The sequence below is a fragment of the Pterocles gutturalis genome, unplaced genomic scaffold (genome assembly GCF_000699245.1).
Source record: "Pterocles gutturalis isolate BGI_N339 unplaced genomic scaffold, ASM69924v1 scaffold27335, whole genome shotgun sequence".
NCBI lineage: Eukaryota > Metazoa > Chordata > Aves > Pterocliformes > Pteroclidae > Pterocles > Pterocles gutturalis.
The window spans coordinates 81,479-107,453 of record NW_010141733.1 but is presented as its reverse complement, the minus strand read 5'-3'; the positions used below and the strand labels follow the sequence as shown (position 1 = coordinate 107,453).

Genomic DNA, 25,975 nt, shown 5'->3' with positions numbered 1-25,975 from the left:
TAATCTTTTGTAAGTCCATCGGACTCCAGCGTTTTCCTATTCTGACTGGGGAGAAGTCCCAGAATGAATCCCACGTGCACACGTCAGGTGTGTGCTGAGGACTGTCTTTAGCAGAGGGGACGAACATCAGAGGATTAATACTGAGAGGACATTCAAAATATTTTCTAATTTCTATTTGATTAGTAGTATGTGAAAAAGAGGGAACAAGAGTCACAAAACCCAAGGTTCATGGAACTAATAACATCCACTGAACATTTCTGATTATTATTGATCTGTCAATTAGAAAAAGTATAGCTCAGATCTCCGCGATCAAATCACCTTTTTGAGCTCAGCTGTGCAGGAGGGCACGGTTTGCTTCAGAAATCCACTCCCGCAGAAGCAGAGGTGTGTGAGGGACACTCGCTGTCAGTGAGCCGTGCAGTTTGATTGCTTTTTACCCAAAAATTCTCATTTTACAAACAAAAATTTGAAACTCGAGACTCTCACATGCCTTTGTATCATGACTGCCTGCAGCCAGGGACACTGCCCTGTGGATTAACACCAGGATGAAGAAGGCATGCCTCAATTTAAAAGGGTGACATGCATACAGTGAACTATCTCTGGTTTTTGAGGCTTGCAGGATATGAGGTGAGGAAGATACGGGAATAGTAACTCAATATAGGGCCTCAATGGCACTTAAAATGGGTATTAACAGAGAAAAAAGGACACTTGTGCTCTGAACTGCTTGCGTTGCGGAAGTGTTCCTGTTATCTTGCATTTTATTTTACTGTTTCTTTTTCAGATCCAGTTCCAGCCCTGGATTTAGGACAGCAGCTTCAGCTGAAGGTTCAACGTATGCACGATATTGAAACAGAGAACCAGAAACTTAGGGAAACTCTAGAGGAATACAATAAAGAATTTGCCGAGGTGAAAAATCAGGGTAGGTTGCAAATGTATTCTTTTATCAGCTTTTAATGCATACTGAAATTTGAAGGCAGGGATTAAATTCAGTTTTTATTTTTTACAGGTAGGGTTGACAGTAGCACTGAAATTCAGTGAAGTATCATAGTCCAGTATAGCCATTTCTGTATTTATCCGTATAGATGTGACTTTGGGTAGGCTCTTTGGATTTCTTTAAAAGTTTTGTCTGCTGTAGCACCACCTCAGAGGATGGAGCTGTTATTCTGCATATTTGGTTGTAGCTTTCAGCACTACCTGACAGTTACACCCCTGACTGTAGTTATATGAAGACATTTTATGAGAGACAGCGCTGCTAATGACACCAAACTGGGTGCGGGTGTGGGTGCTTGTAGTACATACATTTTACACAGACAAACACCAAAATCCAGTATTTCATACACACATACAAATCTGTACAAAATGGAACTTTTTCTGTACTCGGTTTTTCCTTCTCCAAATCTGAAGTGTATTACTGGAGTGCGTTCAGCATACATACTTTATATTTACTCTAGAAACTATCTATAGAGCAATGTAAATACAAGCTAATACTGTTTAATTATCTAAGTAAGTTTTAATGAGACCAGAGTACATGAAAATACATGAAAATCTCAATGAGATTTTAAGCCTGTTGTCTCTAAGACTGTTCAGGTTTTTTTGTGGTTCAGAAGTTTCTTGCACCAGAAAACAAAATTTGCTCAGTTGTACACCCACTTGCCTATACATGGGACTTTTTATTTCCATGTTTAATACTCAGTTCTGGGGGGTAGAAAGGTAAATTGTCCAGGCATTTGGGAAAATGTAGATTTTTTTTTTTTTATTTTTATTTTTTTTTAATATTATGGAACTGTTGCACCTAAGCGGGTAACATTTGAAGGCTACATTAGCAACTAAGTTGCTTCTGTTACATCTCATTTTCAGCTGGAGCAATTATGCAGTTAGATATTTTGTTTTAGTGTAGAGGGTGTGACCCGCGGAGAGGACAGGTACCAGCCTGCAAGGATTCAGACTGGACTGCAGAAGGTGTCATGCGGGAGCCGTAATGCTCTAAACCCAACAGGTTTTTTGCTGGAAATGTACAATAATTGCAGTTCACCATGCAGAGTTTTCCTGAGGCTGTTCATCCTGCACATCCAGCATGACACAGGGGTTCATCCCAGAAAGCGGAGAAGATCTTGACTCCCAGAGTTTTTTGCTGCAGCCACTCATAAACTGGCATGTTTCGGTTTTCCCGGTGTGCACTAACTTCCTTTCTGTTTTGCTGCTGTAGTCTTTGCGTTGTTTTTCACTCCAGTGCGGTAGTTTTACACTCTGTTTCAAACAGGGATTAATAAGATATCCAGGGAGAAGCCTGTTGCTAGCTAAGGGTGCTTTGATCAGTTAATCTCTTTGTTTGGAGGGCTGTGTATGACTGTACGGTGCCTGTAAGAACTTCTTCCAAAACTGGTGTAAGTGGCAGTGGCTAACGAGCCTTAGCTGACCTGAACAGTAAAGAAAGCACTTAGTTCTTCAGCGGTGTAGAGGATTAAACTGTGCTTGTCCATCACATCTATTGTTAGGTACCTCAAGGTAAAAAAAGTTCTTGTTACAAAAGTTATCATTTTTTCCTGTATTTGTGCACTTCTTGCATTCATTTTTGTAGTTTTGTTTCTTTTTAAAATGAAACATTCGAACTTCGTTAAGGTGCAACTATATGTATTTCCATTAGATGATTTTGCTCTCTGCTTCTCTATATACCCAGATGCTTTTGCAGATTTATGTCTTAAAATACCTGGAGCAAAGGTGTCTCTAGTACAAAGAGTACATCCTTTGTACGTATGAATGAGCATCCTTTTGTCTGTGGGAAGAAGCATCCTTTGCTTATTCAGGAAAAGATCAGAATTTGTATTACTTCCCGGATCTCAGAGAAGAATTTCCCTTTGCTTTAAAAATAAAAAAAAAGAAGAAAAAAAAGTGACATGTCCTTTTCACAGACTGTTACTCAGTAATAAGCCTCATCTGATTTTTGCATGGCTAGCAAAATCCCTCTCCTTCATTCAAAAGTAGCTGATTTGCTGGCAATCATTGTTGTTAACACTCTTCCCCTCCTTTTTTGTGGTCACAGTTGGCCCAAGCTGCCTTCGGTGTCATTCCCAGACAGCGGACCTTGTCACCACCTATCTCCTGCCTGGCTTTACAGTTCTCTAGTCAAGTCTAAATCTTTGAAAGGATAATACATGGTCTTGTCTGATAGTATTGAGATGTTTTTTCCCAAGTCCATAGGCTTCGCTTTTCATAGTAGAGCTTTTCTTTCTACGATGTTTCTGCAGAATGAGAAACATTTTACGTCCAAAGGTATTTTTCCTAAAGCATTGTTAGTGGCATCTGTTAAGAAGCTGATGCCTTTAAACCACCGCATCTCTGTGTGAGTACATCGAAATGTATTGCTAGCTGCGAGTCTTCTGGCAGTCTAACGCTTTTTCCAAATTCCATTATTGTTACAAAGCATACTCTGGTGAATGTCCTGCTTTTCCTCTCATGAGCCCTATAAGGATTCCCTCCTTTCCTGTGGGTGGGATCAAAGGGCTTTCGTGCAGGAACGGATCAGGGCACGTAGCAAGATGCTGTCAGTCAGAGGCTGTGCCGTAACTCCGCAGGTTTATGCATCTTGGCTCATCCATTACCGGGCACAGTAAGTGCAAGATAGCTGCTATAGCTGAGAGAAGGGTTCCTGCAAATTCCCTGGAAGGCTACAAGTGCACTCAGAAAGTTGTAAGAATTAATGCTTGTGCGTAAAACCCGATGTTGATGACAAGGCAGTTAGAGCAACTAGAATATGGAGGGCTCCAGAGTGTCTGTTGAATCTGATCTGCTGTTAATACAGCAGTTAAATCTTAACTGCCATATTTTTCATCAGTTGTGAAGCAGAATGTAGCTGTATCCCAGATATGGGTTCAATTAGTGTTAGATTGCATCTGTGCATGAACCATAGTAAAACTGCCTCTTTTACGTGAACAGTTATGTGAATTAACTGTCCTGTGTGTAAATGCATACTTAAACCTACACTGGGACTTTATTAATCTCCACTCAACAGCAAGCTAGTTTGAGACTAGTCAATAAGGTGATATTATATTTTACAATTGATTTTTTTTTTTTTTTTAAGTCATGTTAAGGAACCTTCTTCCCTCTTCTTTCCAGCAAACTCCATTGATCCTTCTCAACCTAAAGACTTAAAGTTCAATTTAACATTTAGGGAGTAAAAGGTCTCCAAAGGGACTCATATCCATTGATTTTGTGTCAGAGTTGAAGAGCTAAAGTTTAAAACACACTGAGCCTGCAGGGTAAAGAAAGCCTTGTGTTGTGGAACCACGTGGAGCTGTGTAAACTCATTCTTCCCCTATTGTTTTTCTGTAGAGGTTACAATAAAAGCACTTAAAGAGAAAATCCGAGAATATGAACAGACCCTGAAGAACCAAGCGGAGAATATAGCCCTTGAAAAAGAACAAAAGTTACAAAATGATTTTGCGGAGAAGGAGAGGTGAGTGTGCATGTGTGCGTCTGTAGGTATTCTAGAGGAGGAGAAATGTATTTTTCTGTTTAATCTTCCCAGCCAGGACTCTCTCTCCAGTGTTCTGAGACAGCTCATATATTGAGCGATTCTGGTGATTTATGTGTTTGACACAGAATCATTTGATACTCAACTTTGCACAGAAAAACAATTGTGGAAGTGTGGAAGTAAAACAAGGACAGATTGTTTCTTTGAGGTAGAGTTGGGTGAGGGGTGTCATGTTCAGAAGGGTGCAAACCTGCTTTTATTCTTCACTAGCGGTATTGTCCTTTGTGACACTAATCTTTCTCCATTAGCCGACGGTGTAATTCAGTCTGCTGTGTCCGCTTTGCATGTCTCAGTGCCGTTGTACGCTCTGTACAACTCTGAGCTGTTTAAGATGAAACACTGTACCCCAGAGCCTGGGTAAAAGATGCATCACCCCTCCTTCTGGGGTAATATCTAAGGGGGACTCTGTTCCTGAATTACCCTGAAAAGGTTGGCATATTGTCAAAATTAAGACGTATCTTAATTACTTCTTATTAAGTACTGGAAGCATCTTGGATGCATTGCTAATCTTTTGCAAATGAGCAGGGAATGTTTGAATTTTGTAGGTTAGTGGGCAGGGCAAGAGCAAGGGTCTTAAGAGGGAATTCTTTCAGGCTGCATTCCCTACTTTAGAATTTATTTCTCCCATGGAGCAGTAACATAGAAGCTGTAACATGTTCAACTTAGTGTGGAAGCCCATCAGTCTACGTGAGCTTTTTAGTTGGTGGGTTGGTTGTTTAAATTCAGGTCTGAGTGGGAAGGATCTGCCAGTGAATGCAAAGCTTTTTCTAATCCATCAATATCTCTGGTTAGTTTTTGATAAGTAGCGTGTAAGCAGTGGCTTTAACAAATACAATTTAGATATGCTTAAAAATAAAATAAAATGGCAAGTTATGTAATGTGAATGACAAAAAAGTATGTATAAGAGAGGGTTTGAGTTCTCAAAGTATATAATTTGGTATGAAGGGAACTGATGCATGTTTCTCGCTATAAGTAGTTATTAACCTGGTCAGCAATGCTGGAGAATAAATTTATGCATCCTATGGAGTGCAAGTAGGATGCTGGTAGTTTCATAAGCGATTTCACAATTCTGAAATCTGCAAAATATCTTAAAAGCAATGTTGTAAAAAGTCGCAAGTCCTGGGAGATGTTGGAGCAACTCCCTTTCAAAGATGAGTTTTATAACTCCTGCAGCCTTTAGCAAGGAGTGTAGTGACTGTGTGGCCAGATGATGTTAAAACTTGTATAACTGACACAAACAAGAAAATATTGCCTGCGGATATAAGAAATGTGAGCATGTTAAATGTTTGCTCATGTTATATAGAAAATATCAATGTGAGATTTGTTTTGAAATATGCGTGGTTTTTTTAAAGAGAAGCTAATAATATTACTGCACTTGGCATCCACTACAGCTATGATGAAACAGCTGCTGCATCTATTCAGTGTATCAGTTATGGCAACAAATTTCTTCATTATGACAGTAAAATGGAAATGTATCATTCTTCTTGTACTAACTTTGTACAACAGAGGGTGCTTGGTGACAATTTTCTTAATGTGTGTGACATTTCCAAAACAAATTATGCTCAAGAAAGCCTTCCACTAAAGTTGTCATTTATATAGCAGTCAACTCTTGTATAATGTTCACAGCTTATGTTATGAGGTGGCTACACTGTTAAAATTTTAATAAGTGGGACTGCAAAGTATGAACAGTATTGCAATGTGACATGATTTATGGGTCCCATTGAAGCACCTTGTCGTCTGTGTGGTGTTGTCACTTGTCTGATTACAGTTGAGACGTTTAATCACTCTATCTTCCAAATCTGCAAAATACAAATAAGTTGTTTAACATGATTACGAGCTCTGTTCTCACCTCTCCTCTTCCTTGTATAGAAAATTGCAGGAGACACAGATGTCGACAGCCTCGAAGCTGGAAGAAGCCGAACACAAAGTTCAAGCTTTGCAAACAGGTTTGGCATCGCTATTCTGACCTATTGCAATGCTCGGGCTGGAGGTGAGGGGACAGAGATCACCGAATGTGTCAGGACTGTGTGGGAACCAGCTCTTGCAAGCGCAGAAAGATCCAGCAGCTTGAACGTGCTTTGTGAATCGGAGCTTCTTTTGGGCTTCATACCTTAAGGGAACACTTGTGTGGCAGCCAGTCTGTTGGTAAAATCCAGTGGACGGGGCCAAGCACAAAGCACGTACAGCATCAGAGCATTGCTGCGATTAAAGCAGGCCACGGAACTTTTCGTCCGTGTTGTGCTTTGCTCTGGTTTCACACATTTCTGAACTGTGATAAACACATAGAGTGGTCTGGGCTCAATTTGAACCCAGTTTCTACCAGTGTGTCTTGCCTGTTGCTCTGGCTTACTTGCCATTAATTTTCCTCTTCATCTCTGTACATTTTAAGATCCCAAGTCTGGACACATTTATTTTTGTTTGCTATGGGAACACAAGAAATGTTATTCCCTGAATTACTGCAATAAATATTTCAAACAAATAAGCAGTTTAGGCAGCTTAATAAGAAATGAATAATGTCTAGCTTTGTTAAACAGAAACTGGGAATTTTTTACAATGTAAAAGAAAATCCATAAGAAATTGTGAAAAATCAAAAGTTATGGTTTTTTTAAATCATAATAGGTAGAAAGATAAAGCAAATAGTTTTTCATCAGGAGGTGTACAGCTTTATTTATGGCTGAGTAAAAAAAAATGGAGCAGTCTTTTTGCTTTTCACTGCTGTTACAGTGCTGTAATGCTTCATGTTTATGCCTTTTAGCCTTGGAAAAAACCAGAACAGAACTATTTGATCTGAAAACAAAATACGATGAAGAAACTACTGCAAAGTAAGATTTCACTGTTTTCTTTCTATGTCTTCCTTCAGGGTATTACTGCTTTTTTTGTTTTGCATCTGTCTGTTGGAGGCAGACAAGATGGAAGAGGTTCAGAAGTCCAGATTTGTTGAAAAATATGGTCATAATTTGGCCTCCTATAGAGAAATTATTAGTTTTCATATTTTCTCCCACCCAACAAGACTCTTTTCCTGGCAGACATGCTGCTGCATTCCTGGTTTCATTCTCAGGTGCTGCATCTCCTATGTATCTCTTACACTATGTATCCCTTACATGTTTTTTTTAAAAAATGGGGCAATTTTAGAAACAAGATACTTACTGTCATCTTTCAATCTTGGTGAAAATAAAATTTGGTTTAGTAAAGGTTTTCTGTTGCACTGTTCGGCACCTTGGTTCTTTCTGCTGCGGGGTAGCAATCATCACTCTGTCAAATTTCCCCAAATTACAGTGAGTAGCTTTTTTCTTCTTTTCAAGTAAAACTTGAAGGTGGTCTCAAAAATATATATCCTTGTCTTCTTGATGGCTACTGTTTTCAATTATCCCCTGGTTTTATTAACAATCAGTGCAGGAAACAACAAAACAGAGACAGACTTCTGCTGTTTTTCTTTGAACCTTTCATATTTAAGGAAAGTAAGTAATGAGAAGGAATTCTCATGATCAGCAGTATTAAACCCAGAGTGTCTTTTCTGTGTCTGGAAATGGGATGGGAAAGCAGAAGCCATTTCAGATGAGTGTCCCAGCCTGCTGTAAGGGCAAGGGTTGGGAGATGCACATCACGTCCCTGTGACCACTACTCACAGAGCCCGAGCTTCACCTCATCATCAAAGTAGGCAGATGATGGCGTGAGTGGAGAGGAAAACCCTTGCTCCTGCCCTTACCACCCACTCTGGTACAGGAGAAGTGGTAAGGGAAGGCTGTTGGCAGTCTCCATGTTGGGGCAAGAAAAACTAACCTGGGCTTGATGATGGGAGGAGTGACAGGGTCTTGGTTTTTTGTGTGTGTGTAAGAGTTTCCTGGTACAGGTCATGGCAGTCTAGATGATACAGGTTTTTCAAAACCAGTCAAATTGGCAATATGTTTTAATTTCTTATCGTGTGGGTCTGCAAATGCTGAGGATCTGATTTCCCACTGAGTATGTGGGGAACTTGGAGCTTACAAAATGCAGTCCATAGTAGTTCAGAATCAGTGCTTTGCGTTGAAACACCTTTTACATCATTCAAGATAATCTTTTAGGTAAATTTTGGTTTTGCTCTGGAAGTCCAGTCCAGTGTCCTTTGAGTTCCTTATAAGGTCTTCAAAATTATTTTTCTTCCCTCATTGATTTCATCCTTTTCTAAGAGACGCATACTAATGATGTTTTTGGTGGAGCCTTAAATTACTGCAGATTGCCTTTATTTTATTTTTTTTCCCCTGCATATAACTGGTGTTCGCAGCTCTGTTGCTGTTATTTTGTCTTGCAGTCGCTTCTGCAGGAGCAAAGATCGGCGCTCAGTGGTTGTAGGCGCTGCACCTAGTAACCCCTCACCTTTTTTAATGTTTTTATTTGCAGAGTGTTTGCTTGATTTTTTTAATACTATTTCCCCAAGTACTGTAATTTCTCTTGTACTGGGCAAAAGATGTAATCTAAACTGTTTGCTTGCGTTTCTAATGTGTTTCATTCTTTTAGAGAGATTCATGCGGAAATGTTTTCATATGATCTGGACTATGATTCTTACCTAATATATATAGAATTACATAAAATTAGTAGCAGTAACAAGACATTTATGATGTTCTCTATCAGAATGATTATGAAGGCTGGGTCTGGAATACAGCGATCGTAGAGCTGAATCCTGAAGCAGACATGAAGCATGTACTTTATCTCCCCAGCTAATGTACTGTGAAAACAAACTTGTAGGACCTAATAACAGCAGAAATATTTTATCATTGTTTTGGATATTTATGGCAGGAATAGTTCTTGCATAACAACAGTCATCTGTGGCGTTTGTAGCCCAAATTTTGCAATATGGAAGTCTAGAAAAACATGAAAAGGGAACTGAATGTAGACAGCGAAATTGAGTCATCTATTTTAATTGTAAAAGCTGGGAGAAATGTTGAAGAAACACCAATAAAAATGGTGAAAGACAGTTTGATTCTTTTCTAAAAAGAAACTCTCTTTTGATCTAAGTCTGAAAAGCTACTTGTATTGCCAATTTTAATTTTATGTTTTAAAAACATGTGATTTTTATCTTAGGCCAGAATTGTTAGTTTTACAGACACTTATTTGATGCAGATGAATTGGAATGCCTTCAGGAAAAAAAAGATAATTGACAATTTTTTAAAGCTAACAGTACTTTTAAGATTTTCAGTTTTGGAATAAAGCTGTCTTTCAACTGTTAGTAACTTTGAAAATCTTTCAAACAAAAAAAAAAAAAAGAAGCAAAAGAAATACACAGAAGAAGTCTTCAGTATCAGCATTAAGGAGTCTGGATTCTGTCCTAGCGACTGGTGGTTGTGATCTTAAAGTTGGAAATCCGGGTGTCAGCTTGTTTGTTTATCTTTCCAAAACGTCCCTGTTCAAAGTACTACGTGCAAAGTGAGGGACAGAGGTACCATCCAAACTGAATGCTAGCAAGGCATCCTCAAATTAGGTCAGTTGCTGAAATTAAAATCTTCAGAAATTAAAATCTTCAGTCAAATCAGCTTCTGTCCTCCCAGTCTGTAAAAATCCCCCGTTCCCTTTGCCGGCGAGCAGGTAACGTGTGTACAGCGGGAGCGGAGGTGCTGCCCCAGCCCCTGGCTCCTGCATCGCGCAGATACCCCGCGTGCAGGGCGCTGAAGGTGTTAATGACAAAAAGAAGTTTATTATGTGCAGCCATTGCAGTCTGTCAGCTGGAATATCAGAAGCTGATTTTGACAAGATGGAAGCAGCAAAGTTTTCCATGTGTAGGCTTGAAGTAAAATGTAATTAGCCTTTATGTGCAGAACAAGGATCCATTGATGAATACAGCTGGTCTTTGTTTTCTTCTGTCATTGAGTGTGGGAGGTAAAAGTGTTCTTCTTCATGTTTATTAATACAAGATTCCTTAGACAAATGGCAAGCACAGTTTAATATTTGTTGGAACACAGAGGGGCTTGCCAAAACAGTTGTTGTGTAAGAGGATTTCAAGGTTTTCAGATTATAATCATCTCTGGGTTAAATAAATGAATGATTACTCTGCCTTTTTCAATTAAAGAGGCACATCCTCTCTCGAGGCCTGATACTCATTTTGTTTGCTGTCCCACACGTTTCTGTCAGCAAACCTGGATTTAACCAGCACTAATGAGTTTGATCTGGAGATTCTATCGGAGCTGGAACTGAAAAGCAAACTCAGACTTGAGTTTCAGGAAAATTAAGAATGTTTGGGGTTTTTTTTCCTAGTGTAACAGACACATTTTTCTTCCTCTGTAGAAAAAGAAACACTCGTGTGCATTTCCTTCATTTTCTGGGGACAGGCTGTTCTCCTTGCTAGCATTGCTTTTTCACTTCTGGTTTGCTGCAGAGTCCAAGCAAGTGTTTGGGATTCCCAGCTGAGCTGTTAATGCTCCCAGCCAGAATGGTTGAATTCCAGTTTTAGATCAATTCCAGAGCCATCTCTTTGCTCCGACCCCTCCTCTCTCCCAGCCTAAATGAATTCTAATTGGAAAAGGAGCTTGGGTTGTAGCACATACAGTAGGCTTGTTACATTACTGTTAACATGTGGGTTGGGGCTCCCTGCCTTTGATGAAAGAAAATATCGGATTTCACTGAAATGCTACGTTTGCACCAGTAAATGTTAAGTAGTCTTGTGAGGATTTTAGGTACTGCCCCCCCTTCTGCAATAAAAAGCTTTCATAAACAACACAAAGCAGAAGATGTTTAGGTTAAGGTTGTCAGTCAAAGCAGCTCTGCTACCTAGTTTTGTTACCAATAAGATTTTCGGAAAGATGCAGGCTTTTTGTTCTTCTAAAAGTAGTGTATGCATAGAAAATGCAGTGGAGGAGGAGGTTTTCATATTTACCAAAGAAGTAATCCTAAAACAACTACTTTCAATATCTCATAGAAAAATATTTTGCCTTCTGGTGTATGAAGCAGACAATTGTTGCCCTTTTATAGATTAGACTGATTGTTATCTTTTTTGGCAGCACAGCGAAGGATGACACAGGAGGGCACATTGGTGTAGCATCACTAACACTGCACACTGGTGCAATATTGCAAATTACCCCACTGTATAGATCCAGCTGACTCATTTTAATCCTGGACTGCATTTTAATGAAAACTAAATCTGGAAATGAGCAGAGCGTGGTTGGTGAAAGCGTGGTCTGCAAGCCGGCAGTCCCTGCTCTGTGATAAAGGAGAGGGTGTTTTACTGTTTTCTGGCCTGAATCTCTAAACTTGACTCGCAGGATTTCAGTATCGGTATTTAATACTCCTTTTCTTGCAGTGGTCATAGATCTCAGGCAGCGAGGGTGGGGATGCCGGGGTGGGCACTGCGCACGTATCTCTTCCAACAGCCATCTCTGCCCTAAAGAGCTTGCAGCATGATATCATGACAACATAAAAGCGGTTAATGAAACAAATAGGTAGAAGCTCAGGAGTGGGAGGACAAAGTAATGTCTATTTTCATCCCTATATCCTGCTCGGAAATAAATCCTCAAGTAATCTGCGCAAAGTCAGAGGTGGGTGACAGATGGGGAGTGCTGGGGCCGAGCAGGCGATGGTGTCAGCCAGGCAGGAGGCTGCCGGGAGGGACAGCGGGGGGGGGGAAACAGCTCCTCCTGTTACCTGCACGCAGGCGCAAGGCACCCGAGTCTCCTCTGATTGTCGGGAAAGGAAGAGGTTTCGTGGACTGTACACCAAAAATACAGTAACAGAAGGGGATGCCTGTGTTTTTTGGCTGTTTGGGGTGAAGGGTGCTCCTCTTCTTACTCGTTATTGCACGGACTTGTTCTTTACTTATCAGTGAAGAATAAAGTTCTAAAGGTGTGGCTTGCTGCATGGAAGGAGTGTAGGGTTGGGCTTGAAGACAGAGGACCAGTAGTTTTAGAGAATTAATGAAGAATTATTTCTGCCTAAACTTATGTGATGGATTTAGAGTTCAAGTGAAATCTTCTGTTGCATTGGGGCAGATCTCAGTTTACTTGGACTTCGAGGGAATAATTCCCAATCTATAGTGAGAATTGAATTTGGCCGATGAATTACTTGCTTTAATTTTTTTTAACAAATCTTTCTTAAGTGCTGGCTAGTACTAATATATCACTTCTCAAATGTTTGTCGTCTTCCATTTTGACGGTGCTCAGGGTCAAACTGAATAAAAAAATGAAGTCGTGCTCCCTCCAGCATCACATAATTACGGTGATAGATGGTCTCAAATGCTGCTTCCCCCCGTTGAGTGTGAAATACTGTAGTTAGGGTGGTTGTGTTGTACATGACATGAAATTTCTCTTTGCTGTGCCTTTAAGGTCTTAAAGTTTCCTATTTCCTATTCTTTTGATGAGTCATTAACTTCTAATGCTCGTAGCTGGAATTATTGCTGTATTTAAAGTGATTTCCCTAAAAACAGGAGATGGAGAACTTCATAGGCCACGTCTCTTTTGGCTTTTTCTCTTCTTAAATTTCCTAGTCCTGCTGACATCAGTGAAACCCCAGGAGTGTGATGGTAATGGGGGGACGAGAAACCAGGGAAGATGTTACAGAGAACTAATTTTTTTTAAGGAAAAAAAGGGAAGAAAAATAGAATGTCTTAAATCTTACAGAAAGCCCTGTTTGAATTTTACAATTTGAAGTATTTGTTGAAAGTTTTAACTGTGCCTTATGCAAAACTCAACAGGCTGAAAGTCACTGTGTAACATTAGTATTTTGCTTAAAATCCTAGAAATGAAGATGAATAAAAATACTTTGGAGATCTGCCTCTTATTTTGATCTAAAGCTCTTGTGTGAAATAGGGCTTGAAAGCCCATGTGCAAACCAGCCTTTTGTGTCAAATATCTGGTTCAGCCTACAGTCAAAGCAGAAAAGTTGCAAGATAGTGTGCTGCAGGGGGTGAACTATAGTGTTACCGTAAAAGACCTGCCTTTGTGAAATGCTGAGTGCTTACTTTGAAATGTTGCCTTTACTTTGGGGTAGGGAAACTGAGGCATGAGGAGTAAGTATAGTCAAGTCTGGTCTTGGCTGGAGTCTAGAAATATGTGGACATGAGAATCATAAACCACAAACCGGCAAAAAGATTTTTTTTTTTTTAAATTTCAAAGGGTGCATTTCTGAGAACTCCATATAAATGGAGCATTTAGAGTTTGTAGAAGTTAGTGCTGTAGCTGGGCTGTATTGTCTCTTTTGTTAGACTTGTAATGCTTGCAATTAGTTAATGGAACTTTTTGACAGCAAGGTAGTGCCCTAGGTCCTTTGAGGGATTTTTTTTGTTTGTTTTTTAACCTCGAGTGAGACTGCTCAGTTCCTTTTTCTAGTGTAGCCTAGAAGCTGGTGTTATTTAACAGCCCAATGTAGAAAAAAAAATAGCTTTAGGGTGTTCCAGCATATTCTAGTCATCACCCTGTTATCTGTGACCTTGGGTTGACATGAAATCCTTAGATGGAAATCTTTAAATAAATGCAAAGTACTGCATCAAAGGGTCTTACGCTACTGTGCCAGCCATGCCTGGGCATCCTGACCGTGGCTGCTGCTGTGTGTCCTTCCTGGGGATGAAACTGCATGGACGAGGCTGCAGCATCGTCGCTGCACAGGTCTGTATGAAATCACAAGGGGCAGACGTGTCCCTGTCCTCTCTGTTCGCTGTTGCTGGAGCCAAACCTCTTCAGGCTGTTGCAGGCTGCCTTAGTCTGCTGAGCAGAGGGACCACAAGCCTGTTCCTGCAGTCCCGGTCCTGGCTTTTCCTTCGAGTCCAACAAAAGGGCAATCACATTTTTTGAGCTATCTTGTGCTGGTAGCTCATTTTATGTGTAACAGCTGAGCTCTGTAAGGTGCTTGGGAGGGCTTTGTGAGGAAGAGGAGGAGCGAGTCACAGGGAAGAAGCACCCTTCTTGCAACGGCACATCTGTCCCCAAGCATGGACAAGGTCCTTGGGCCTCTGTGTCCCAGTCAGCTGAGCTTGGTTTTCATGCAGCCCTTTCATGTATGTCTACAGATTATAATAGTCTCATTTTTTTTTGAATGCAAAGGAGCAAAGAAACAGAGTTATTTTGGTACAATACCACTTCCTTGTGAGGTCTTGTCTGTGAAAGCAAGGAGGGCGCGTGATTCTGCCCTGGCTCCTTCAGCACAGCTACTGCTGGGCTGGGATCATAAGGAAGGCAATCAGGATAAATCCCTGAATCATCAGAAACAAATGGTTCATCTGTTTCCAATCGGGACCTGCCCTGTGTAGTATGCGGGGTTACCTATTTCCAGTCACAAAGCCCAGCTCTCCGTCAGGCTCTAAGTCAAACAGGCAGTTGCTGCAGCAGTCCTCTCTACCTAGCGACACACTTAATGTGTAGGCATTCTTCACTGGTTTTTAACTTGACTCTCCTTGTCCTCTGTAGATGGATTCCAGCTGTCTTTCCCACTCCCACGCGATGACAGTGCAGGCAAAAAAATGAGTCACATAGTGTGTGTTGAGCTCCCTCATTTATTAGAAGGAGATGGCTATCCTGAACGAGAATGGAGGTTCAGGAAACTTTGTAAGGTCCCAAACACCAAAACTCTGTCTCCTGGAAAACAGTCTCTTCTGCCTTTATCTTCTTTCCTTTTGGAAAGCCACACGTTTGCCGTGAGAGCTGGTGGACCTGCTCTCCTGTGTACCCCGTTGTTTCACGCAGTCAGCTTCCGCATTCATTCAGTGCTGTCATTTTATTTTTTGTTTGCCTCTTCCAAGAGCAGGAAGATGTGTACCGTTACTGTCAGTGGCTGTATCTGGCACAACCTTCGTGGAAGTGTCCCTGTGCTGTTTCCTCATTAGACAGGTTTGTCAGCATCTCGTTAAACGCATACCTAAATGTGTCTGATCCCATGTTACTGTGATGCCACAGCTGTAAGCCACCTTACTACAGAAACAGGGACATTATCCTCTCCACAGTTGCTTCTGTTTTGTGTTGCCTGTGTTAGTACTGTTGATGTTGGGGACTTTGGGGCGTTCATGTTACTCAGGGTAAAGGCTGCAGAACGAAATCCTGCGGCGGCGTTGGCATACTGCTCATCCCTGCTGCCTTTGCAGGGGCTTTAAAAATTCTGGCCATTATTTCTCCTGCCCACTCCCATGTAATTCTTTGACTTCAGTTTTAACCCTGATGATCGATGCCTGTGGCAGAAGCAGAGCTGGAAGGGAAGCGACTGCGTTGGGTGCAGGAGTCACCCTCAGCGCTTGCACCTCTGCATCTGCCCCATGCCCTGGCCACAAGACAAAAGGGGATTTTGGTCCAGAGACCTGTAGCAGTTTGGGCAGCGATACGACATGGGATGAGTGTAAGGACTGTCTCATGAAGTGGCCCAGAAATGGGAACGTTAGTAGGAAATCAAAGACTTCTCTGAGAAGCAGTTGGGGCTTGGAGCAGGTCAGCGTGCAGGCTGGCTGTGCTGCGTGCAGATGTCAGAGGAGCGTGTCCTGTCTGGTTCAGCCCTTTCTAATCATCCTGGAGACATCACTTAATGGGACCTAAGAAATATTGTCTTATTTACATATCCTCTGATCTTAATTAAAAGACAATAACGCCATTTTGTATGCCACAGAAAATACCAGGCATGATGAAATTGAATCTCATTGTCATGATGAAATTTTGAAGAATACGTTTTAATGAATGTGTTTTTTAAAGTAGTGTCTTTGGATAAGAAACTAAGAATCCCAAACATAAGGAGCTGGGAACCAGGACTGAACACTGATTCAGGGATTTGCAAGAGAAGGATGTTGGCCAGCTCATGGAGCAGGAGGGATAAGTACGGTGCAGACACTAAAACCAGGAAAAACAATAGACAGCATGCAGGCCTGCTCATAACTTCATTAGCATTCATGTAAAGCAATAAATAAACAGATGCATTTACAAACCTGTGAGCCTGATACTGTTAACCCTTAACATCTATCGAGTGTGTTTCTGCAGGGGCAGATCATAGCAAAGGCTGTGATTTCGTTCCTGTGGCAGCCTTTCCTCCCGTTTTCTTAACATGTTGAGAAACTGAGTCACAGGGAGGTTGGTCAGGGACAGGGAGGGCAATCAGTATTACAGCAAGGATCAAAACTAAGAAATCAAATCGCTGCCAAGAAGAAGGGACTACTTCTTCCCTTATTTTGCTTAGATACAGCTTCTGGATGCCCAGAATAAACTCTAGCTGATTGAGTCTTGCTTGCAAGTTTTAGATGCCTGTTCGTAAAAAAAAAAATGAACAAAAAAAAATTGACAGAAGCTCTGCCTTTGAGATACTAATCTTTTGCAGCAGGTTTTCAGTGGCTTGTAATAGATGTTCTTAGGTTACTTGTGATCACCAACTATACAACCTGTCTTCGTTCCTTCCCTCAAACTAGTGAACTTTCAATGGAATAGTGTATTTTTTCCCTCTCCCAAATGCAGTTTTTTATTTATTTGTGAGGGGCTTTAGGCTACTCTGGACTGGATTTGTTTTGTGCATAAATCTCTTCAGTTCCCTGGGGACTGCCCCTGCTAGATGGTCAGCCTGCCCTCCTACACCTCCTTCTGGATGAACTCATGTGGTTGGACCAATCGTAACCTGGATTGTTGGGTTGAAGTCAGTCTGATTTCCAGCTACACTAACAAAAATATATATTCACATGTACATATATGAAAAGAAATATAGAGGGAATGCCATGGCAACTTTTGTCCGACAGCTTACATTTTCTTCCTTTAATTCAAAATCCAGCAGGAAAAGTGAGTCTTTCAGTTACGGCTGGCGCTAGGCAGAGCTGCAGGGGAGGGTTGTGAAATGGGTAACTTACTTTGCATAGTTTCCTCAAGAAATTGTGTTTACTGATGTTTCATTTCCTGCGTATTGCCCCATTTATGGTATGCGGTTTATTAACCTGCCTGAATACAGTGGTTACATCAGACAGATAACCTGAAGGGCGCGTATGGCTTTCATGAAAATATAACACCCATTTCCATCGTTGTGAACGGTGTCATCCACCAGTTGGGTTGCCATAAATTGCTATGAAATGCACACAGCCTTAACCAGTACTGAGGAATGCATAACTTAACCGTGGAGTAACTAACCATCTTAATAAATCTAAATTCATTCTTCGCTGGAGACACTTCAGGGAAAGTGGGAACGATTTCTACAGCCTCTTGTCCCACGTGGTCACGATAATGTAAAGGGTAAGTAGAGTTGTTGTGTGGAGAGATTCCTATACCCTGCTCTGTTTCACCCTCTATGTTTGGGAATCTCTGTCTCATGTAAAAAAAAAAAATAAACACACCGCCAAGCAGCCGCTTTTGCAGCCAGAGTGCCCAGCATCCTTGTTCAGGGCCATCATTAAAAGATTTCATGAAACAGCCTTAAAAATGAAAAGTTTCCTTTCTGAGAGAGAGAGAGATAATTGAACTCATTGATTTGTTTCACGGTTTGTTTGCCCTTTCATTCCCTTCCTGAGGTGCTGTTTGTTGAGGAATGTCTCCAATTGCCAGAAAGACAGTGGGGTGTCTAATATTTCCCCGCCAGCTCTCCTTTCAGCCAGAGCAGAGTACTGTGGCAAGCCTACGATATGAATTTTTAATGCAGAACTTTATAACATAGCCCTTGCAGCACGGCTGCACTACTCTCTTGAGCTTTCAGATTTAATGCTCTGATGAACAGAGCACAGACTTGGGGCATTCGACAGCAGTCGGAATTAACCCCTACATTACCGAGTGTGCAACCGTTAATTTCCCTGTAGATTAATACAGACATCGGGGGAAAGATTCCAGATATTCTTGCTTTGGAAAAGTATCAGAATAACATGGAATCTGACTCCCAAAATAATCTGTGAGGTGTTTTCCCCCTTTTGCTAACAATGGGGATTCTTCAGTCTATTTACTTTTCCTGGGCTAAACAACGATGCAGTCATTCCATATTGGATAAAACAGCGCTGTCTTGTCTACTGTGATCTCTGATAATGACCCATGCTGGTATGCTAGATGTCCGAAAAGGGGAAAAGATTGAATTAGCTCTGTAATGCATCATTGTAGATTAATTTGCCATAGGAATGTTCTTCCACATCAGATCATTTAGTTGTTTATGCTGGGAATCATGATAGTTCATCAGAGGGGATTTTGCTCTGTTTGGAATGTGATCTTAACTAGGTGTGGATGTTCTTATTAGTCCATCAGGTTATTTACCTAACGAGGAGCAGAGCCCAGCAGTGTAGATAAGTAATCCAAATTATTACTCTTCAGGGCATTAGCACATGTTTGTCAGTGTTGAATTTCATCTGTCATAAAGCTGCCTATTCACCTGGCGTGTTTTAGTGTCTGGACTTTTTACTCTTCTGCAGTCTTAATAATAATTCTGCTTTACTGCGGTTAGTGCCACTGTACTGTTCACTGGCTTTTCTAAATCATCCCTTTACTTATTAAACAATACCAGTCCTAATGTATTGTCTAGAGGAATATTGCTCTCAAAATCCTTTAAAGTCTGTCTGTGTAGTCTTTGGGTTTTCCGTAGCTGGTGCTTCTTGGTTACAGAGTGTGTCACATCCAGGACTGGCCATGTCAGGGATCTTGGCAGGATTTTGTCAAGAAAAGAATGTGGCATTTGTAGGTTTAACTTTGATAATGGAGGAGGAGTGTGATGTATTTAAATTGTGGTAGAACCGGTGTAAGCCAGAGAGAATTAGAGGGGACACAGAACATGCAGAGGTGTTAATGGCATTTGGGAGAAAGCCTTAGCGAGGAGTTTGTACTCCGGTGATGTTCAACCATTTGCCTTAAGCTCTTGCGGATGAGACATGCAAGTTGTTCTTAACTGATACCACAGAAGTACATTTACACTTTTTAATCATAAATCAGCATCTCGGCTTTGGTGAGACATTTACACATTTGTTTCAGATGAGGTCTTTTAAGCAGCTTGTCCTATTGATTATAGACCCAAGCTTGTCTTTACTTCCTCCACTGTTATTACTGACTCATGAGATTAAGGTTTTCAAGGCTTGTTGCTAAATGCAGAGAGATCCTGTCGTTTCATTCAGTAGTTCTAGGCATCTATTAATTTTAATTCTATAAAAAACCCCACTCTGTTTTGATAGAAGACTTAGTTTAAGACTTTATCTTATGGAAAGGACACTCTTGTTTTCATGTACTGTACTGCTAATTAGCTCTACATCTTATTTTTGTTGTGTCAAGCGTGCTACCTAAAACAAGGCTGATGACTCAGTTTTGCCATATGTAAAAAAGGCAGAGGGGGTAAGGCAAGACTTTATTTGTGTAGATAGTCTTTCAGTCCTTGGATAGAAAAGTGAAAGTGCTGTTCTGATGCTTGCATGGTAGCCTGTAAAAATAAATGTACATAAATAGAAGCACATAAAATACATTTGCTGACCATTCATATGAACAGTGCCATCCATTAGGTCATTCTGTGATGAATGGAAATATTCTTCTTTCCTGGAGACCACACCAAAGGAAAGAAGATGCATACAGCATCTGTCATAATGATAATGCTGTATGACCACTGACTGCCCCGTAGCACGGGCATTGTAACTCACTGGAATGGGCAACTTCAGTCATTTTAGCGTTTTTCATTGTTTCACCTGTGTGGTGCTTTAACGTGGGAGTCTTCTGCTTTTACAGAGCCAAAGTGGAAATATTTATTTAATGAGTTGTAGCAGATTTTTATATGCATAGTGGTAGAGTTGAGGAGCGTGACTCATAGGAAGTGAAAAGATCAACAAATTCAGTGAGTTTAACTGTTTCAAGTTCCTCACCACTGTCCTTCTCATTTCGGGGAAGGGAATGAAGACTGCAGAGGAGCAGGAGGCAGAGTCTCCCAACAGAATTCCAGAGATGCCTCTGCCTGGTGCTCCCTCTCTTGACCCAAATCCTAGTGATTAGCAAACACGAGGTCTTCTAGAGTGTCTCAACTCGGGTGCTTTCGGTGATGCTCACTTTCCATGGCTTTGAAGTTTGCCTGCATGGCTGGAATGATCTTTTCCTATTACTGACCCAAGATAAAACATTGATTTTATTTCTTTTTAATTGCATGTGATCAGAGGAAAGTAGCTGCTGTAGTAAGTTATGCTTTTTAATTACAGATTTTGATGTTGAGACATGCAGGACATGAATCAGGAGGCTGCATCTGGACTTGCTTAAACTCAGGGCTCGAAGCCAGAATTAATATAAGTTCTACTTTTAAAAAAAAATGCAAGTAAATTACTAGAATGGCTTATTTTTGAAATAGTTAAATTGCAGCAGAGTGCATGATATTGGTGTCTTTGAAGATCATGGTAAGGAAGTATATTCCTCAGTACTAGACAGTAGCACTTTTAATAACTTCACAGTTCTGGGCTGGTTTAGATTTGTGGAGCCTATAGGGAAATGTACATTAGCATTGCGACTCGCCATCTGAGTGTGACAACAAACAACTCCTGCTATTTGAATGCTAACAACTGACAAGTCATTTGGTATAGCCATTTGCCTGTTTAATGGCTTAAGCAGCTTAGTTTTAATTAAACAGCACCTTCTGTGTATGCTATCAGAGAAAATCATGTTCTACTTAAAGCTGAGTTGTTTAGCCTTGTCCCTAACTTCCTGAAGATACCAGCAGCTTCTCTGTTTCGGCATTCAGCTGGTGCTGGTCTGCCATTTCATATGCAAAATTTGTTTCCAACAAAGCCCCCTTTGGGGTATGGGTGAGTCTTAATCTGTTAGCTCCCTGCTAACTCAGCACTGCCTTGGTGGCAGCAGTTGTTCCTTGGGCTCCGTCCCCGGACTGCGGTCCAGATGTGTTTCATCACAGCAGTGTGCAGGCTGGGAGATCCTTCTCCCCTTTAGGGCAGTAGCCAAAATGCTGTGAAAGATGCTGTGGGAGTAGAGGACTAGGAACTTACTGTTAAAGGGGTAAAATTCGTGCCTCCTGTCAGGAGGTGCACCTAACATAAAGCGATTGATGATCTGTGGTAGCAGTAGTGGGGGCTTTTTGTGCTTTATCTGAAATTAATTTCATAAAGAGTGAATGACTTTCTGAGGGGAAAAAAGTCATGTCCTTTGCATATCATTCCCCAGTACCTGGAAGCTAGAAACCCCTGTCTGTTGGACGGGCATGCTGGAGGTTGTCACCCTGTCACCTTCAGGAGTCATTTTCCTTGTTCCAGCACGAGACAGTCGATGGGAAACGGCAAGGTGGCATTGCTGCTTACAGACACAGTTCCTTTTCTTAATCATGCTGATTTTCAACTGATAGTTTTTTAAAAAGTCTTTTTTATTTTACCAGGAGTATGTGGCGTGGGATCACTGTATTCTTTGGCTGATGTTCCCTTCTTTCTCAAAGAGAATGGTGTAACGTGAACTTCTGCACAGCAGATGAAGATTTAACACTTAGACTACTTAAGATTAGACCTGTAACATCATGTGTAGGTGTAGACAACTGATTATAAACAGCCAGATTTCAGAGTTGTTCCTTTTGATTTCTGTTATCTGCAGATGTCAGCCACAGCACTTGTGTCCCTGTTACCTGATCCCTCTGTGTGCCGCAAGCCGTACGCTCCAAATAAGTCAAAATACTTTGCTGGAAGTTTTCCGTCTTCTTCATTTCTCCTTTTCATTTCCCATCCCTTCCTCTTCAGTCCTCTTATACTGTTAAAGTCTTTGAATCACTGTGGCAGTTGATGCAAAATTTGTAATTCTGATGTTATACCCATGTCAACAAAAATAAGGAGGTGACCAGTGATTTTTGAGGTTAAAAGGTAATAAAAATCCAGAATCCAGAAGGTTCGGTTCAAGTTGTGCTTATTGGGACAAGTACTTCGCATCTTGAACTAGAACCTCTTGAGACTGACACAGCCTGGCATTGTCTGATTTATTTAATCACATTTTCCAGAAATCACATATATTCATCAACAGAGAACATAATGAGCAAATTGAATGAAAGCATTACTCAACAGAATTTCTGGCTTTGATAACAGAAAATATACTGTAGGTTTTTGGTAGCAGAGCTGCTGATTTTAGCTCAATAGCAGATCATCCATGAAGGAAATGAGGGCCAGAAGGCTCCTGCTATCTGTGACTTCTCCTGTCATTCCCTGCCTGATAAATAGGTGTCCAGAGCCCCTGCCACCGAGCCTTGAGGACATTGTTCATTAGCCCGGAGCGGTGGGAAGCGCCTACCCGGAGGCAGGAAGGAGTGACCTGCGCTGCTGTTTGTTTAGGATGATAAGTGATGGTCTCCATGCGGGCATGTTTGGAGAAGGAAATGTTTCTGTGTTCTCGCTCGCTCCAGGCTCGGGCTGGACGCCGAGCTGTCCTGCCGGCAGGGCCCACCCTGGTGCACTCTGATCTTCGTCATATCATACACAGATTGAGGCAGAAAAGTCCTTTTTTTAACAAGCAACTTGAACCTGTAACTGGTGGCTACTCAGTTATGTGCACGTAAGCTTCTTATAGTTGAATAAACTAAACAGCGAATTAGTATTTGTTTACAAGACATGGGTGAATGGATTGATTGCTGTGCTCCTATGTCATTAATTATTTGGGGGAAATGCTGGTCGTTTATTAAAAGTAGAACTGTAGTCACAGCAAGGGCATAGGGATTAAAGTTGTATTTTTGAATATCGCTGGCAAAAAATATGCACACAAGGCGGCACCTGGTAAATAACCAAATCAGCAGAGTTTTGTTAGTTATTCCACTCAAACTTACCAGCAGTCTTCCCTGGGCTCTACATATGGATAACTGTCTTAAAATATGTTGTGACTTGTCGTGCAGATGGAAGAAAATCACCCATCATGTCTCATTCTTGTAAGAATTGTAAAAATACAACATTGTTGTTCTGATCATGCAGGTATCTGGAGCTCCCAAGTTGTGCATTATTGGTCTTCTGTCGTCTTGGCAAATCAAGGAGATGTTCTTGTTGCCAGTCACAAAAGGAAGATAATACAGAGACTTTCTCAATGTCATGTGCTTCTGAGCTTATGTTATAAAACAGTTTATCCCTTTTTTTTCCTAGAGCTATCTACTTTTAAGGGCTTTGTTTTGTACGCGGTTGCGAATACATTTGCTGCATGCATTAGTCATTTACAGTACTTAGATCCTGTAACTATTAAATTGTTAACATTTGGAGCCAGCTATAATTATCTTTTAGTATTATTATTATTTTTAATAGCCATAGTGCTTTCTTTCCTCTCTAGCTTTCCCAAACATTTGAGGGATCTTGACGGTGTCTGTTACGCCGAAGCAGCAGTGTTTGATTTCTGTTCAGACTGTTTGTTTTCTTATCTTTCTAAAATACTGTGTCTGCATGAAGTTTTTGTTCTTCTTGAATGTCTAAAACGGACATCCAGGGAAAAATATACCTTAAAGGCATGGCCCTGCGGAATCACCGTCTGCGGTGAGTTCTCTGCGTTCGGTATCTCGGAGAGCTGCTGTGGCTGGACACCCGCGCTGCGTGAAGCAGCTCTGTAAACCTGATGCAGATACCAGCTGATGGAGCTGCTTGTTGGTTTTGATACTTAAAACAATATATGAAATGGTAGTTAATGATGTTAATCACTGACCATCATACTAAACATTCTTTTTAGGAACAGGGGTTTTCTTTCACTTTTGTTTAAAAGCATGGAAGTCCTTTAAACCAGCCCTTCTAACTGCTGTTTTTCCTGATGCCTTATTTGAATTTTTCCGTATCTGAAACCATAAAAGCTAGAGGTGCTTGACTTCACAATTAATTGCACTTTTTTTCTAGTGTTTATTGTTTGGTGGGGAAGCTGGAGGAAAGGCAAGACAGTCACATCGATGGCAGTGTTGTTCACATCTGGGAGACTATCCATGGACAGATATTTCTCTGAGCTTCTAATTAAGATACTGTGGATGTCAGGAATGCTGGAAGGCTCTTAGCTACGCACAGTGTGACCAGGCAGGCTGCAGTAGCGTTAAGTGAGCTCTGTGTTGATGGTCTAGATCAGTGATTTTCTGTATGTTCTGCAAATTCCTGCAATTCCACTGGTTATTGGTAAGGGATCACAGAAATAACTGTGAAAGGCAACCTGGCATAAGCTGTGTATGTGCTATACTCATGTTTCATCCTTTGATGGAAAACTCCAGGTAGTCTGAAAATTAGAAAGTGTAGAAATCACTGTTTTAGATCCCCTGGCGGCTAAGTTTTAGCTGGGACTTGATTCTTTTAACCCTGTTGGATAACTATCCATAGGGCAGCAATGACTTTCTTGTCTTTTCCCTATTAATATTCTTCATGCTGTCATAGTTGTTGTAGTTTTAAATATACAATATCTTGATGTTAAGTATGTTGGACCAGCTTAACTCATCAGAAAACCATTTCGGTACAGGGCTTGTAACTGATAATGGGTGTACTTTTGCCCTCTTTGCTGAAAGACAGTGGCCACTAAATTTAGCAGCGTGAGCTATTTTTGATTATGTAACATCTCTATCTGTCTGTACTCTGATTAAATAATCTATTTTCTTGGCAAAGGAGTACGAGTTAATTTTCCATTATTGATCAAAAACATATTTTAGCTGTGATACAGATGACTTATTTGTCTTGCTGCCTGTTGGATTGATTTTTGTCACCACGTCGTCAGTGATGCTGTGGCGCCGGGTTCGCGCGGAGTGGAGCCAGCAGTCAGCTGGCAGCGGTGAGACATGCCGGGCACATGCTGGTTCTCACCCAGGTCAGGATTTAACAGTCTTTCTGTGTAACGTATGGTAGATAAGCCTTGCTCTTTCTCTGAACACTTTTTTGTTACTGTTTTTCAGTGAATATATTGTCTAGTATCTGCACTAACTAAACTTTTTTTATTTAATGTTTCCCCACACACTTTTTCCCTAGTTAATTCCTGTCCCCGTGTATCTTCTACCTTCACTGGTATTCCAGTAAGTTTAGCTGTGTCGAATACCCTAAATCAAGCTACATGACCAGGGCCTTTGGAAGACTTCATTATTGACCATTTCTGGGAACAAATATAAGGAAAAACGTCCCTGGATTAAATTAGTGAGCTTTACAATGTATTCGTGCATCCTGCCCATATAGACCCTCCCCTCCTGCACCTTTTGTGTGTGTGTGACAGCAGGGTGGTCTTATTTCTGATATAACATCAAATAAACTTTTGTTGCATGCTTCAGCCCGTGGCTTAGGAGGATGATGCAGCTACAACAACCTGCAAGCGAAGGCAAGGCGGAGGGAAGGAGGCAGAGCTGTGAGCAGCTCCAGGGGCCAGCAAGTCTGGCCCCATCCTCTCTGTTTGTATAACACTTCAGAAGCAACGTAAGGTTGCCTGAATTACTGATTTACTACTTCATGCCATAAAAGGAGCGAAGCCTAGAGAAAATAGCAGAAGACTAGATAGGCTTTATTTGGAAAGTTTAAAACTTTTACACGTACAGTGCAGGAACTGGTGGCACAAACTGTCCACTTAGGGTGAAAGAAGGGGAAAAATTCCCCTGCTCTGTGGCTGTGCTTGTGTACAAGTTCGTGCTCCACATAAGTACCCA

General features: G+C 41.1%; 1 protein-coding gene across 1 annotated transcript in view; it reads left to right on the top strand.

Moving 5' to 3' along the window:
* The first annotated feature begins 755 nt into the window (after positions 1-755).
* CUX1 (cut-like homeobox 1) overlaps positions 756-25,975 on the top strand; it is a 105,303-nt gene continuing 80,083 nt past the window's right edge. Inside the window, exons 1-4 of the mRNA XM_010084137.1 lie at positions 756-919; positions 4,330-4,453; positions 6,401-6,477; positions 7,287-7,353. Coding sequence (XP_010082439.1) covers positions 835-919; positions 4,330-4,453; positions 6,401-6,477; positions 7,287-7,353 — 353 coding nt within the window. The 5' untranslated portion in view covers positions 756-834. The remainder of the gene's footprint in view (positions 920-4,329; positions 4,454-6,400; positions 6,478-7,286; positions 7,354-25,975) is intronic.